Source organism: Diceros bicornis, chromosome 2 (assembly GCF_020826845.1).
Source record: "Diceros bicornis minor isolate mBicDic1 chromosome 2, mDicBic1.mat.cur, whole genome shotgun sequence".
NCBI classification, from domain to species: domain Eukaryota; kingdom Metazoa; phylum Chordata; class Mammalia; order Perissodactyla; family Rhinocerotidae; genus Diceros; species Diceros bicornis.
Genome location: NC_080741.1, coordinates 48370152 through 48384115, shown reverse-complemented (window position 1 = coordinate 48384115; position 13964 = coordinate 48370152). Strand labels below are relative to the sequence as shown.

The 13964-nt window shown below is 61.2% G+C and overlaps 1 protein-coding gene across 5 annotated transcripts in view; it reads right to left on the bottom strand.

The window, feature by feature from the left end:
- NBEAL2 (neurobeachin like 2) overlaps window positions 1-13964 on the bottom strand; it is a 30348-nt gene that overhangs the window by 9694 nt on the left and 6690 nt on the right. For 2 of the 5 annotated variants that reach the window (XM_058556958.1, XM_058556931.1), the window contains exons 2-27: window positions 12017-12105; window positions 11805-11933; window positions 11624-11705; window positions 11415-11539; window positions 11152-11234; window positions 9400-9485; window positions 9019-9301; window positions 8750-8856; window positions 8138-8218; window positions 6590-6673; window positions 6068-6166; window positions 4982-5583; window positions 4767-4899; window positions 4563-4682; window positions 4032-4353; window positions 3738-3820; window positions 3524-3616; window positions 3124-3298; window positions 2855-2988; window positions 2331-2490; window positions 1996-2098; window positions 1666-1819; window positions 1419-1577; window positions 1062-1221; window positions 804-889; window positions 127-639 (exon numbers count right to left, since the gene is read on the bottom strand). In XM_058556958.1, the coding sequence (XP_058412941.1) occupies window positions 127-639; window positions 804-889; window positions 1062-1221; window positions 1419-1577; window positions 1666-1819; window positions 1996-2098; window positions 2331-2490; window positions 2855-2988; window positions 3124-3298; window positions 3524-3616; window positions 3738-3820; window positions 4032-4353; window positions 4563-4682; window positions 4767-4899; window positions 4982-5583; window positions 6068-6166; window positions 6590-6673; window positions 8138-8218; window positions 8750-8856; window positions 9019-9301; window positions 9400-9485; window positions 11152-11234; window positions 11415-11539; window positions 11624-11705; window positions 11805-11933; window positions 12017-12105 (4245 nt within the window). Of the gene's footprint in view, window positions 1-126; window positions 640-803; window positions 890-1061; window positions 1222-1418; window positions 1578-1665; window positions 1820-1995; window positions 2099-2330; window positions 2491-2854; window positions 2989-3123; window positions 3299-3523; window positions 3617-3737; window positions 3821-4031; window positions 4354-4562; window positions 4683-4766; window positions 4900-4981; window positions 5584-6067; window positions 6167-6589; window positions 6674-8137; window positions 8219-8749; window positions 8857-9018; window positions 9302-9399; window positions 9486-11151; window positions 11235-11414; window positions 11540-11623; window positions 11706-11804; window positions 11934-12016; window positions 12106-12728; window positions 13175-13964 lie in introns of those variants that run through there. The other 3 variants (XM_058556940.1, XM_058556966.1, XM_058556949.1) reach the window with 3 other exon arrangements.

Genomic DNA, 13964 nt, shown 5'->3' with positions numbered 1-13964 from the left:
CAACTGGCAGCTGCAGCCCTGACGTCAGACAGGACCACACCTTGAGACAGGCTACACTGCCTGCCCCGTGTCCCACAGGTGTCCTCCCTTAGTGCCATGCAGTGGCAGAGGGTGGGCCCGCCTCACCTGAGGGTTGCTGGTATTAGAGGTATCATCCCCACTGATGGTGGGCTCTGGGAGGCTGCCGTCCTCCAGCACATTGGAGAGACTGGAGCTGTGGCGGCCATGGGCAGTGGGGAAGGACCGGGGCCCATCCAACGGGGAAGGTGTGCCAGGCTGGCTGGCTGGAGTAAGAGTCCCACTGCTACTGCCGCCGCCAGCAGTGTTGCCTGAGCCCACGCTGGCCCGTTCCAGGCCCAGGTCAAAGGGTGCAGAGAACGGGGAGAGAGCATGGTAAAAGGTGTCAGGGTCGGGGCAGGGGGCTTCTGACGGCAGAAAGACGTCTGAAGGCTCCGGTGACTCAGTGGGTGGCTTGAGTAAGGCTGGCTCCGGGGAGGCGGGTGGCTCTGGGGGAAAGGGCAGGGGACTGCCGGCCGTAGCAGCTTCCAGGACATACAGCCGGGTCAGCATGTCCTGCCAGCCGGCCTGTCGGGCCAGCAGGCGCACTATGTCTGGCTGTCCGTAGATGAGATGGAAGAGCTGCCGGGCCAGGGCACAGCAAGTGAGGGATCCATCCAACAGCCTGTCCCAAGACCCTTCTCCTGGGGCCTTTGTAGGGAGACCTCTAGAGACCCTCATCACAGGCAGACAAAGTGAAGTCCTCAGCGAACCCCCGTACCAAAGCTTTCACCTCCCACACTCACCTGGCGACAAATGTCCAGGCGGACGCTGAGGTCAGCCTGGAGGGACAGCTGCACCACAGCCAATAGATCTGAGAGGTTCAGGCAATCTGGGAGGATGGCCAGAGAGGGCCTGAGGGACTGATCCAAGCAAGGGGGCTGTACTCCCCTCCTTGCTCAGCTTTGGCCCCCGGACCAACACTTTCCCTATTCCCACCTGCCCTGTTTCCTGGGTCCATGTCACCCCTCCACCTGGCCTGCCTCTTCCCAACGAGGTTGTACCTGCCCCCAGGAACAGCTTGTAGAGGCCCTGGCAGAGCTGGGGGGAAACGGCCCCCTCTGGCAGGCAGGCGATGAGACCCTGGAGACCACAGTCTCGCAGCCGGAGCCGCTGGCGGCTCCGCTCAGGTAAGCGCTCGTTCTGCTGCAGTCTGCGCAGGATCTGTGTGGGGGTCATGGGGACAGCGTCATCATGGGGAAGGAGTTACTGTGCGAGGGAAATCACTGCAGGTGTGTGGCTCCAAGGGAGGCCTGCGAAGGCAGCTTCGCCTGCTAGTCCAAGGCCTGCTGCACCTCCCTGGACCTCAGGCAGGGACCACAGCGAATGGGGTACCAGGGTAGGGGGTGGGCTGGGTGTACCTTGCAGACTCGGTCGGGCAGCAGGGGTAGTGACCTTGGCCGCACCAGCAATGCCAGCAGCACCTCAAGGTTCCCTGGCTCCAGCAGGAAGACAGCCAAAGACTCCTGTGCTGATGAGGACTGCAGCAGTGCCAGCAGCAGGTCCAGTGTGCCCACCACCTGGGGATACAAAGTCTCACACTAGGCGGCCCCCCTACCCCAACATGGTCCACACTCCACCCCTCACCCTCACCAACCTCCAGCCTACCTGGCCATCATCACCTGCAGCCGCCAGAAAGCTCAGCATGACCTGCACGTCATCAGTGGAGGAGCTCCGCGCCAGGAACTCCCGCACCAGGCCCAGGAGTGAAGTCTGCACCGTGCGCAGGTCGTCAGCCACTAGGGGGCACTCCCGCTGTGGGCTGGGGCAGTCCCAACAGGCAAACCCACCAGAGGCCAGGAGATAGCAGGGGCACCCAGAACACAGGAGGGGAGAGAACAGGGAGAGTGGACAAGTGAGCTGGTGGACTGAACGCCGTCCCCGAGGCCAGAGGCAGCTACGTCAGCCCCTTGGCCCCTCTGGCCCCACCAGCCTCACCTGTAGTGGGTGCGCAGGGCATCAAGGATGAACTGGACCCCGTATTTCTTCCGCAGCTTCTGTCTGTGCTCACGGACTATGCTAGACACATACTGGATGTGGCCTGAGTGGGCATCAGCAGAGGGCTCAGGCCACCAGGCTGAGCTGGACCCCTTCTGATAGTCCAGGACAAGGCCATGCCCCTGCCAGACCTCCCCAGGGGAGGGTCATGTTCCCATCAGATGCCCCAGGGCAGATATGTCCCCTCAGGTCACCCAGGGTGGGGTTATAACTTCTCAGAACCTCTACCACCACTCTGCCTGGAGGCGTCCCCTCAGCCAAGGCCCCACACCTACCCAGGCGCACAGCAAAGTCGCTGAGGGTCCAGAGGTGAAAGTTGAAGAGCAAATGCTGGTAGAGCAGGTACAGAAGGGACCCACTGCCCTCAGCTGCCACCTGCTCCATCAGCATCTGGGCGGACATGAGCACATTCATGTCCATGGCCCAGCTGGGGACCTGGGGTGGGAGGAGCGGGGTAAGATGTCAGGCCCTGCCGCCTGCTCTCGAGCCTCCCAGCTTCCACCCTGCCCTGCACAGGCAGATGGACACAAGCATCCTGCTTGCTCAAAACTCTTTGGTGGCTCCCTGCTGTCTCTGAAGTGCAAGCTCCCCAGCCTGCTGTGCAGGTCCCCTGCCCCAGCCTGTGCTGGTACTTCCCCCAGACCCTCTCAGCCAAACCCTGCCTAGCCTTTCAAGGTCCCACTCAAATGCCACCTCTCCTAGGAGGTTCTCCCTGACTGACGGCATCTGGTTCCCCTTCTTGATCCCCCCACCTGGTCCCCTTGGTCAGACAGAGCAGCCCCCTCCCCTCCTGCCCAACCTTGCGCAGGAGGGCCCCGATGATGGCGGGCCCTTGGCACTGCACCAGGCTCTCCTGGTTCACAGCGTGGCCCTGCAGGAAGTTCCGCAGCATCAGCAGAAAGGCAGCCACTGCGTTCCTCTCCATTCGCTCCTCTACCGGCCACCAAGAAGGGGACAGATGTGTGTCAAGGGCCTGCCTGCCAGTGGCCACAGAGACCTCAAGCACTCCAGCCACACTGTCATGCTAAGATTTCTTCCCCCACCACCCCAGGCACCAGGGACATTTACCTGAGGACTGGCCCAGTGGGAGAAGCAGGCCCTGGGTGTTGTGGCCAGAGGTCAGTTCAGGCCCCAAAAGGTCATGTGTTTCAGCTGGACCTGCCTCGGCCTCTTGGGGCTGTGCGGCCACTCGCTCCAGCAGGGGCAGAAGGGCACCCATGCCTCCCACACAATTCACCACATCCTGGGGTGGGAAGACCGGCTGTGAGAGGGTAGCTCCCAGCCGTTTCCTGCCCCACTCCAGCCCAGCAGATCCTCTGGTCTGGGAACCTGGGTCCAGGGAAGTTTTGCTTTCTTGAGGTGGTCTCCTGAAGACCTCCCAGGGCACAGTGCCAATCCCCAGCCCGCCCTGTACACATGTGCCCATGCTCACGCTTCCTGCGCTCACTGCCCACACGTGCACACACACCTTCACGTCCCAGGTCTCTACCCTATGGCCCGTCAGGCGGCCATCCAGCCCATGGCCAGGGGACAGGTCCAGGCAGATGTTGTTCTTACAGGCCTGGGGGCAGGGGGTGGGCAGGCAGCAAGCATCAGTTGGAGGAAGGGGTGGCAGACAGAGTGTGGGAGCCAGGGGGAGGTAGCTGGGTTGGGCCAACTGCCCACCCCCCACCCCCAAATACCTGAGGTGAGTAATGGAGGAGCAGCTTGGTGCCAAGCTCATGCAGATCACTCTCGGGCTTGAAGGGTGCCATCTCATTGGGCCCTGGGGGTGGGCAGGAGGCTTCAGACCTGACTGGGCCTCTGGCCAAACCCCATCCAGAGCCTGCCTCTTCTCTGCCTGATCAGAGGACAGACCCTCTCCTTCCCCCTGGACCCCCAGTTTATGGCCTGGCCACTTGGTAAGTCCCAACCACCTGGGTGTTGGGACAATGGAGGAGAGGCTGGGGCAGGGCAGGGTGGATGGTGCTGCATACCCAGGTTGCACAGGTCCCGCAGGGCTGCTGCCTGCAGGGCTTCATGAAAGATGGCCACGGCCCCCAGCTCGCCCTCCAGGGACGTGGGGCTGCCCCACCGAGTGTCCTGTGTGCCTGCAAGGGTGGAGCTGATGCTGCCCTCCTGCAGGGGGGCCACCAGCCCAGACCCCCAGCCAAGCCCTGTGGTGACTGGGACTGACTGGGAGCGGGTGAGGGAGGGGTGAGTGTGAGCCAGGGCAGCGGGGACTGGTGGCGCAGGCAGCCCCGTGGTGGTGGTCGTTGTGCGGTGCCCAGCGGAGCCGATACAGCAGGAGGAGAAAGGCTGCGGGGCCAGGGTTGGGGGAGTGGTCAGGTCACAGAAAAGCCTGGGGCCACCTGCATCTAGTTCCTCACAGTGACCCCACGGCTGCACAGACCCCAGAGGCTGAAGTCTGAGGCCTGTGGGGGTAGCAGGAACACAAGGGCTCCAGGTCCCACCCTGTCCAAGTCCCCCCAGCTACCCAAGGCCTCCCCAAACCCTGCCTGGCACACCTCACTGAGGGAGGGGCAGCGAAGGGGTGCCATCTTGACCAGGCGTCCATCTTTATAGACATGGACCAGGTTCTGGCTGAAGGGCCGGCGCCCAGGCACATGGACAATGGCCACGCAATGCTAGAATAGAAGCCACAACATCAGGCTATAGTTTGGGACTCGGTGTCCCCTCCAGCCCCGAGCCATATGGGGATGGAGGCTCACCCAGGCAGAGTCAGCAAAGGACACTTCAGGCAAGCTCACGGTCAAGTACTCCTTCCGGGTGCACACAGCCACCACCAGGGTCCCAGCTGCCGTGAAGAAGGCCTCAAACCCTGAGCCGCTGCTGGCGAAGAAGCTGGGGGCAGGCCAAGCCAGTTATGCCTGCTGGTTCTCCTGCTCACCCTGGCACTGTGCCCTGGTCCCTACCAGTCACCTACCTGTACAGCTGCTTTCGCTGGGGTGGCCGAGTGGGGGCCGGGGCAGGCGCTACAGCCGTGGGGTGCAGACAGAGCCAGGCATGGAAGGTGAAGCCAGGTCCTGGCCATCGCTGCACAGGGGGTACCATAATACCCGCCATGCTGGGGGTGAGGTCAAAGTAGCGTAGGGCTCGTGCAGGGCCATGGTGCCGGGCCATGCCTGATAATGCACGAATGATGGCGCCTGCGTGTCGGGCATTCCCGGCCTCAGCCCCACCAGGCCCCGAGTCCAGCCCTGGAGGCGGGCGCAGCAGATGACGCAGCTCCAAGGGCCTTAGTGACACACGGCCCAATGCTTGCAGTAGCGCCAGCAGTTGCTCCTGGCAGCGGGCCCCCAGAGCTATCCCTGTGCTGAGCGTCTCCAACAGGCAGCCCACCAGACCTGCCTGCACGCAAGTGGCACGGCTGGCAGGGCAGCTGTCACAGAGCCACCAGAGGCGTTTTGCTAGGAAGAGCCGCAGCTCAGCTGTGGGCAGTGCTGGCAGCCACTGCATCAGCACCAGCACCGGCTGCTCATTGCGGATTGGTGGCGGTGGACATACACTGTGGTCACCCTCCACAGCCTGTGGGTGGAGAGAATGTGATAGTTCCCAGGCAACTGGCATGGAACAGGCCACCTTGCCAACAGCCGGACTTCCTGTCTCAGCTTACTTGCCTATAGCATGGGAAAGCAACATGCGCTACCCCATCCTGCTCACAAGTTGTGTTTGAGGCTCAGGAAAGTTAGAGGTGGACGACCATCACTACTAACAACAGTCCTTCAGCATCGTTAACCCCTCGAGCCTTGGCTTTTGGTCTAGGTTGGCGTAAACCCCAACTGCATGTTCCTAGGATCATCCTGGGGCTTGCTAACGTGCAGCAGCTTCCAGGGCCCCACACAGCCCAGAATCCTCACGCCAGTGACACTGACATATGTGGTCAGGCCATGGGTCACACTATGTACTGGCCAGTCAACACAGTCCCCACGGTGGACGGCTCACCTTCCGTGGTAGCCCTGACCCAATCCGGGCTGCCCTTGGGACCCTGACCCCAAGCCCCTGCCCTCACCATGTTGAGGAGCTCTTGTAACAGCCGATGGGTGGGGGGACCATGGCTCTGCAGAACTTCATGTAGGTGAGGGTAGCCAATGCGCTCCTTAAACACCTCCTGCGCAAGGTTGTGTGGGGAAGAAGTGAGCATGTATGTGGGCCCCAGGGCAAACTCACACCCCATGGAAACCCTGGAGAAGGCATCGTCTTTCAGGGCTCCCTCCTCTGGCTCTGCCTCTGGGTCACAGTGCTAGCAGGGGCAGGGGCTGCGGAGGGGTGTGGGGCTGTGGGTCCACTTCAGAAGGCTGCAGGAGGTGGTCAGCCCACAAGTATCCCTCCCCCACCCAGCCCTGACCCAGGATATCCAGCTCTCAGGACTGACTGATGACTATGGCCACCCAGTGGGCTGAGCTACACCCCAAAGGGCAGGATGGCCACCTCCTCAGCTCACTTGCTCTAACAGCCACTAACCAGGGCAGTTCTGGGGACAATTTAACTCCCACCCCACAGCCCTCCTGCAGCCGGACTGCAGCGTCCTCACCTTAGCTGAGGGGGACCCGCTCATGATGCAGGTCAGCACTCTGATAACATGGACCGCAATGGCGTCTGTGTCCTGGTCCAGTACCTTGGAGTGGGGAGGGGCAGTCAGGAGAGGCAGGTGCCAGGGTATTGCAGCTGGCAGCACCCTGCAGTTAAAGGGGTATAGGGCCAGGAGCAGGTGCCCCAAGGCAGGTAGCCGAGCTGGCTTGGGGGCCCGGAGAGTGTGGCAACCCTGTCTGGGCACCAGGACCTCTACTCCTTGCCTAAACTGCTGTGACCCTCACCCTCACCCTATAGGGCCCTCTCTGAATGCTTGGAAAGACCCACTATGACAAAGAGGCCAGGGAAGAAACCAAGGCTGGGAAGGGCCTCACTGGGACAGATCAACAGTGGACCCTCTCGCCATATCCCTCTGCCCCACACTGTCTGGTGGACTTATGGGCTTCAGTCCCCAACCATCACCACCCAACCTAGACACACATGTGCAGGCAAGCCAGTGAGTGCCCCATCACCAATGATGATTGACAGGGGGTTGGGGAATTTAGGGACAATCAATCACAGAATGTTAGAACCAGAAGAACCTTCGAGACCTTTGAGACCTACTCTGCCCCTTGCCCCCTAAGATCCAGGTGGGGACACTGAGGCTCACCCTGGCTGAACTTGATGGCCAGAGGCATGCTGGGCACTTGCCCTGCCCCTCCCTGAAGGGTTGAGGGATCAGGAGGGCTTGGAGAGTTTGTCAGCAGGTGCTAGGCCGTATTTTGGCTCCATAGGACCCTTGGTCTCAGCTCTGCCTGACTCCCCAAGTGACCTCAGGCAACCTTCCTCTCTCCAGGCCTCAGTTTCCTCATCTGTATAAACCAGGGGTCTCTCCTGCCTCGCTTGCTTTATACATGAATGGATGTGCAGGCTCTCAGAAAATAGCAAAGTGTGATAGACACACGGGGCTGCCTCATGAAGACAAAGCAGGGGAGCTCTGGGGGTTGGGGCCCAGGTGTTGAGCCACCAGAGAGAGGGTGCCCCATGCGGAGCCCCTAGGTGACACCCTGCAGCCTCCTACAGCCCCCATGCAAGGTGACGCAGGGAGCACATCATGAGGGCATGAGGGGATGAGGAGATGAGGGACTCCCAGTGACCTGCTTAGGGCAGGTGCAAGGATCTATGGAAAGAAGTGGCTGCGTGTGGGGGACCTCCTTCTCTGTGAGTGATTACAGCCAAATCCCTGAGTATCTGGGCTTCTGTTTCCCTGTCTATGAAATGGGGTTGGGTGGTTCAGTTTCGAAGGTTCCTTCCAGCTTGGCACAGCCAAACCCCAGCTCCCCATGCTAATACCAGGCAGGGCACAGATCACTCCTGCCCGGTTCCTTAGGATGGGGATCTGAAGGAGGGTGAGACAGCATGGAGGACCCAGCCCCATCACTAGGCCACACCAGGCCTCACACGTATCTGCTCATCCTCCCTGTATAGTGCAGGAAGGGCTCAAAGAGGGAGCCCCCAGGGGTGGGTGCCCAGGGAGGTAGGTGCCTGAGCCTCAGCCCCAGGGTGGTACCTTCTGGACATCGGGCTCGGTCAGTAACCGGGTAGCCAGGTCACTGTCCCCCTCAGGGGGCGCCCGGGCCTGCAGGTACAGCTGTGGGGAAGGGGGAGGGCAGAAGGTGGAGGCGGCAGAGGAGAGAGAAGAGGAAGATGGGGGAGGGGCAGGGTTAGAGCAGGACCTAGGGCAGCTGCCAGGGCTCTGCCCCAGAGAGACGGATGCACCCTGAGTCCCAGGCCGAGTGCCCCACCAGGCACTAGGGGAAGAGTAGGGGAGCTGAGCTGCCCATGCCCTGCTCAGAGGGACAGAGTCGGGGGCGGATAAGGGGGCAGGAGTAGGTACTGTATCCAAAACAGCTGAGCCCTCCTCCTGCCCCTGGACTTGGGGCTGGGGACAGAGGAAACAAGAGGCCAAGACAGCTCCCGTCCTTCCACAACACATCCCTCCTGTGGGGTGCAGAGCCATCCTGAGCCCCAGACCCTCCCACCCAACTGCAAGCCATCCCACCAGCCACAAGCCCTCAGCCTGGTCCAGCCCAAGTTTGCTCAGCAGCATCTCTGCACCCACATGTGGTTTCCCCAGCCTCTGGGTTCCAGGACCTCCACCCCCAGCCTGGGCCCCACCCACCTTGCTGTTCTGGATGAGGCGAGTAAGGTGTTCAAAGCAATTGTTGCTGAGAAAGGTAGCCTGCAGCACTGGCCGATCCTCGCATGCCAGCATCATGGGGATGGCATCTGTGGAGGGGTTAAGGGTCAGCCCTGCCCAATCCCCTCCCAGCAGCAACTCTGGTCAGCCTTAACCTTCTTCCCCATGCGGCCTAGTCCAGCTCTTCCCTTGTCATTTGGTTCTTCCCCTGCTAGTGCCACCTCCCCAAGAGCCGGGGAGCCCATACCCACCGAGCATGCTGACCCGTAGGGTGATGAGGGCCTCTTCAGGCCCCGAGCTAGGCCCGGCTGGCCAGTCGGCATTAAGGACACGGAAGTAGCCCTCAAGCAGGGCTCGGAGCTCTGGTCCACGGGGTGGTGTGCGGCTGGCATGCAGGACATGTACTGCACCCACCAGTGCCTTGAGTGCCAGCGGCACTAGGCGGGGGTCTTGGGCTGGCCCATGGCTCCAGCCTCGCACCACACCCAACAAGCCCTGCACAGAGTCGGCGCTCACAGCCATCTGCCCGTTCTCCTGCAGGTGTGGACAGAGATGAGCAATGGGCAGGGGCTCACCCAGTAGAGAGACCCTGAGACGGCCACCCTCTGGGCCGCAGGCTCCTCTCAGCCTACCTTCCCTCCCGCAAGGACGGCACCAAAGAGGTGGATGAGACGCAACAGCAGCTTGGGAGGCAAGCGATCTGCATCCCGCAGGCTCTCTGGATAGCGTAGGGTGGGCAGGGCAGGACACTGTCACCAAGCTTGCAGGGCTGTGAATCCAGGGGACTACACAGAGGTGTGTGCCCTGGGGTAGGAGTTGGGGGCTGGGCCAAGGAACGGGGCTGGGAGGCCCAATCTGGGGGAGAAGACCTGGTTCTGCACTAAGGGTCTAAATGTCATAGCTCTATGCTAGGGGGTCTGACGAGGACACAGCTCTTCTTTGGGGAGCTTGAAAGGGACATGGCCCTGCCCTGAGAGCCTAGCCAGCTCCCCAGATCCTTAATCCCCAGGGTGGGGGACCCCAGAGTGAGCACACATCCCCCACCCAGCTTCCCCATGGTAACCCAGGGTTTAGTTTCTCAAATGCAAATCTCCTGGTCCCTCTGCCCTGTGACGGTTAGAGCTTCCTGTGACCTGCTCTGGGGACCCTGCTGTCCCTACCATACAGATGCCCTCTACCCTCACCCCCACCTCCACTGGGGACTTCTAGGGGCTTTCACAGCTTCATATGTGGGAGGCCCATGTGGCCCTGCTCCAGCAAAGCTGGCCAGGATGCCAGGCCAGACTGAAACCCAGAGAGCAGAAAGGACCAGCCCTGGGACACACGGGTGTTGGGGGCAGCTGGGGGCAAGAGCAGGGCGGCCTTCATTCAGGTGGGATGGAGTGGGAGGCCTCCCAGGGAACAGGGCTTTTGAGAGGAGGCCTGAGAATGCAGCTAGCCTGTGAAGGGAGAGGAAACAGTATGGCAAAGCCCCGGAGGTGGGATGGATAACTAGTTGCATTCTAGGAATGAGAGGACAGGACTATGGCTGGGGAGCAGTAAGTGAGTGGGGCTGTGAAGGAAGGCTGTGGGGAGGAGCAGGATTTGATCCTGAGGGTATCAGGCCACCATCGAGAGATTTACAGTAGTGGGAACAAAATCCAGTGTGTTTTAAGCAGAGTACTCAGATTTTGGGGGAATGGAGGCAGGGAGCTCCCCAGGGGCATCTCCTCTCTTGGAGCTGCTGCCCCGACTCCAGATCCAGGCAGCTCCATGGGGCATTCCAGAGACACCGAGATACTGTCTATCCCAATAGGCCGCCATCTCCCCAGGTAGCATCTTCCCCCAAGGCTATCTAAAGTCCTGGCCAGTCTCCCTCCAATGAGAGGAAAGAGGGCACCAAGGAGAAGAGGGTACCCAGGGAGAACAGATGACCAGAGATGCCCTGGAGGTCAGCTCCTCCAGGACTGAGGGAGCAGGAAGTGGAGACACCAGTGTGGACATTATCTTGAGGAGGGCTGGAGACTGGGTGGAAGCTACAGGACAAAGGGATTGGAGCAGGGGGTTTTAGGATGGTCCAGATCAGAGTGGGATACTAGTGGCTGGGGGGACCCAGGAGGTAGGTGGGATGGAGGAAGGGAAATCGACCCCCTCACCTGATGGAAAGCCTTCACTCTAGCCCAGAAAAGAAATTATTCATTTTGTCCAGACATGCCCTTTCTCTCCTCTCTGCCCCTGAACTCGTACTCGCCTTTGGAGGCCCCCTGAAATTCCCGTGGTTTTCCCAGCCCTGCGTGCAGCCACCACTAAGTGGGTCCTGTCCTCCGTATAGGATGGGGAACCGCAGGAAGGGTCTCAGGTTTAGGGTCTCAGGTGGGCCAAGCGGGGCAGGGGCGGGGCCTGACCTCTGAAGAAGGTGCTGAATTCACAGGGCAAAGCGGCTGGAGGGAACTTGTATTTGCTCTTCTCCTTGGAGCTGATGACTTCCCTGGGGGGTGGGGGTGAGGGTGGGGGTGGGGTGAGGCCAGGCACTTCACCCCTCCTGGGTCATCCTCCCCTCACAGGCCTGTGCATGGGCCTCCTCCTGCCTCGGCACCTTTGCCATAGCGGCCACCCCCATCCTCTCCTCAGCCTCCTCTGGGTCCTCTGCCTGTGGGCTGGCTCTTACCCGCTGTGCTGGCGCCGCCAGGTCTGGTAAGGGTCAAAGAGGCCCTCACAGAGGAGCAGGGCATGCAGGGCCACATTCTCCAGCTGGGGTGCACGGCCCTCCTGCGGTGCTGGGAGTCCTTTCAGCTGTAGGCATGTGGAGAGGGTGGAGGAGGGTTAGCTGGGCCATGGCTACCCTCTGCCGGCCCCCTACGGTAGAGTCCACCTCACCTCGGCGGTCAACCGGGTCAGCAATGCCAGCACCTGGGGCACCAGCACCTGGCCCCAGCCTGCCTCTACATTCTCCAGGTTCCTGGGGAGTGAATGATGGCAGAGGTCACAGTAACATGCCAGCCCCGCCTCTGGCCCACAGTTCCACGCACCCACTCTGGAAAGGACACCAGGGACCCACCTGCAGAGAATGATGAAGAGCTTGAGCAGCAGCAGGGCTTGTTCCAGGTTCCCCTCGTCCAGCTGCTGGGCCAGCACATGCCGCGCATCCAGCGGTAGCAGCGGCACTTCTGCACCTGCCTCCTCCGGCCTGCAGGGAGGGGGTCACTGGGGCACCGAGGACCCCTCAGTTTCCCTACCCTGTCCCTGCTTTCCATGTAGCTCCAGCCTCACCTGCGTGGCTCCAGAGAACATAGTGAGATGCTCTTCTCGAAGGCACCCACAAAGGCCGTCAGCCACTGCTGCAGGTAGCCCAGGTCCTTCTGCAGGCAAAGGAGTTTGTGGGAACAGTGATGGGGCTCGGAAGGGGTACAGTAGACAGAGGAGGGACAAGAGGATGTAGACAGCAGTGGAGAGTGAATGGAGGTGGACACGGGGTGGACAGGGATTGGAGGCAGAGCAGTGGGGGTGGAGAAAGGGAGTGAGGGATGGATGGGGGAGGAGGGAGGACAGGAAGTTGGAAGGTCAGCATCAGAGGATTGCCATACATATTGACCACTCTCCCAGGCCACTCACCTGCTTTTCTTAGCCTCCTAGTCTCTGCTCCCACCTCCCTAACCCTTGGGGACTCAGGCAGACCTAACATGGGCAGGGGAGGGGCTTAAGCATACACAGGCCTGGAGTATGGCTGTGGCCCACACTGGTGCTGGGCCTGAAGGTCTCCCACCCACCACCCACCCCTGACCCAAAGCCTTGGGCTGGGCTCTCTGCTGCCACCTTCTCCCAGCTCAGCAGCCACCACCTCCAGGAAACCTTCCTTGACTACGGATCCCAGCATGCATGTGCATCATTGGCCAGGCCAACCCATGCACTAGCACATCCCCCACATGTATAGGTAGGACGTCCTAACTCGCATTGGGAGCCTCCACCCACCCAGGCTGGTTACCTGGACCCCAGGCCCCAGAGCTGGTTCCATGGGCAAGAGGGGCAGTGGCTGAGTCTGGGCACCACCAGGGAAACTTTGGTGTGAACGGGAAACGTCCCCTCCCGCCCTGGCTGGGGCAGGAAGCGCAGAGTCACGGTGGGGGAGGGGAGCCGCTTCCTCCCGGCAGACCGCAGGGATGTGGGGGGGGCCTGGGGCACCCAGGGCCCAGCAAGAGAAGCTGTGAGGGACCTGGCCCAGCCCTGGGAGCAGGCCCTGGAGTGTCAAGGGGTAGGGTCACACTGCCCTGGGTGGGGCTTGCAGACCAGGAGCTAGTTTTATAGGCATGTGTCATGGGGCCTGGAGTCAGGGCAGGCCTATCTAGGGACAGGTTCTGATCCCTGCTGCTTATAGTGCCCTTCATTCAAGGCACTCACCGCTCCCTGATATGGGTCCAAGGCCTCAGGCCCAGGGGACAATGTAGAGAACTCATCCATACCTTTGTCCCACCCCGCTCCCCTGAGTCCTAGCCTCCCCACCTGGCTCTGCTGGTCCCTACTCCAGGGACACAGCTGAGTAAGTCCTAGCTTAGCCCCAACCTGCCCTAACCTCTAAGCCCCTCCCAGGGCATGGAGTGGGTTGTGGCCTGGACCTGAGCTCCTCCTTCCATCCCAGGCTCTTTCCCTCCACGCTGGCCCCATCTGCAACTCCCACCCCAACCAGCTGAGCCTAGAAGGCAACTTTCTTTTCCGGGGGCAGAGGGCTAGAGCAGGGACTAGACTGGAGAAGGATGAAGGGGCAAGGGACACATCACAGGCAGCACCCAGGAGCCTGAGGCTGCTCCCCAGGGCCATGGACCTCAATTCAAGGACCTCCAGAACTACTTTTAGATGGATGGCTAATTTTTGCCGCCTGCAGGCCCTAGACCACAGGGCCAGGACTGAATGGGCCCCAGAGAAGGGGGCCAGACCCCAGCAGACTGGGCCAGGCCCACAAGAAACCTAGGCAGAGCAGCCCTCCGCCCTGTGGTTGGGCACCTTCCTTGAGCATTTTGTCACAGATCTGAGGCAACTCAGAGGGGCTGGGGCCCCTAAGGTGCAGGCCCACACCACTGTGACTTTTTATCTGTCAGTTTCCTTTGGTGACCTCTCCACCCTCTGCCACTGGTAGTCTCCCTGCTCACCTACCTCTGTCCACACCTCTCCTCTCCATCAACGAGCAGGGACACCAAAATGCCTAACCCTGAAACACCCGAGCAGG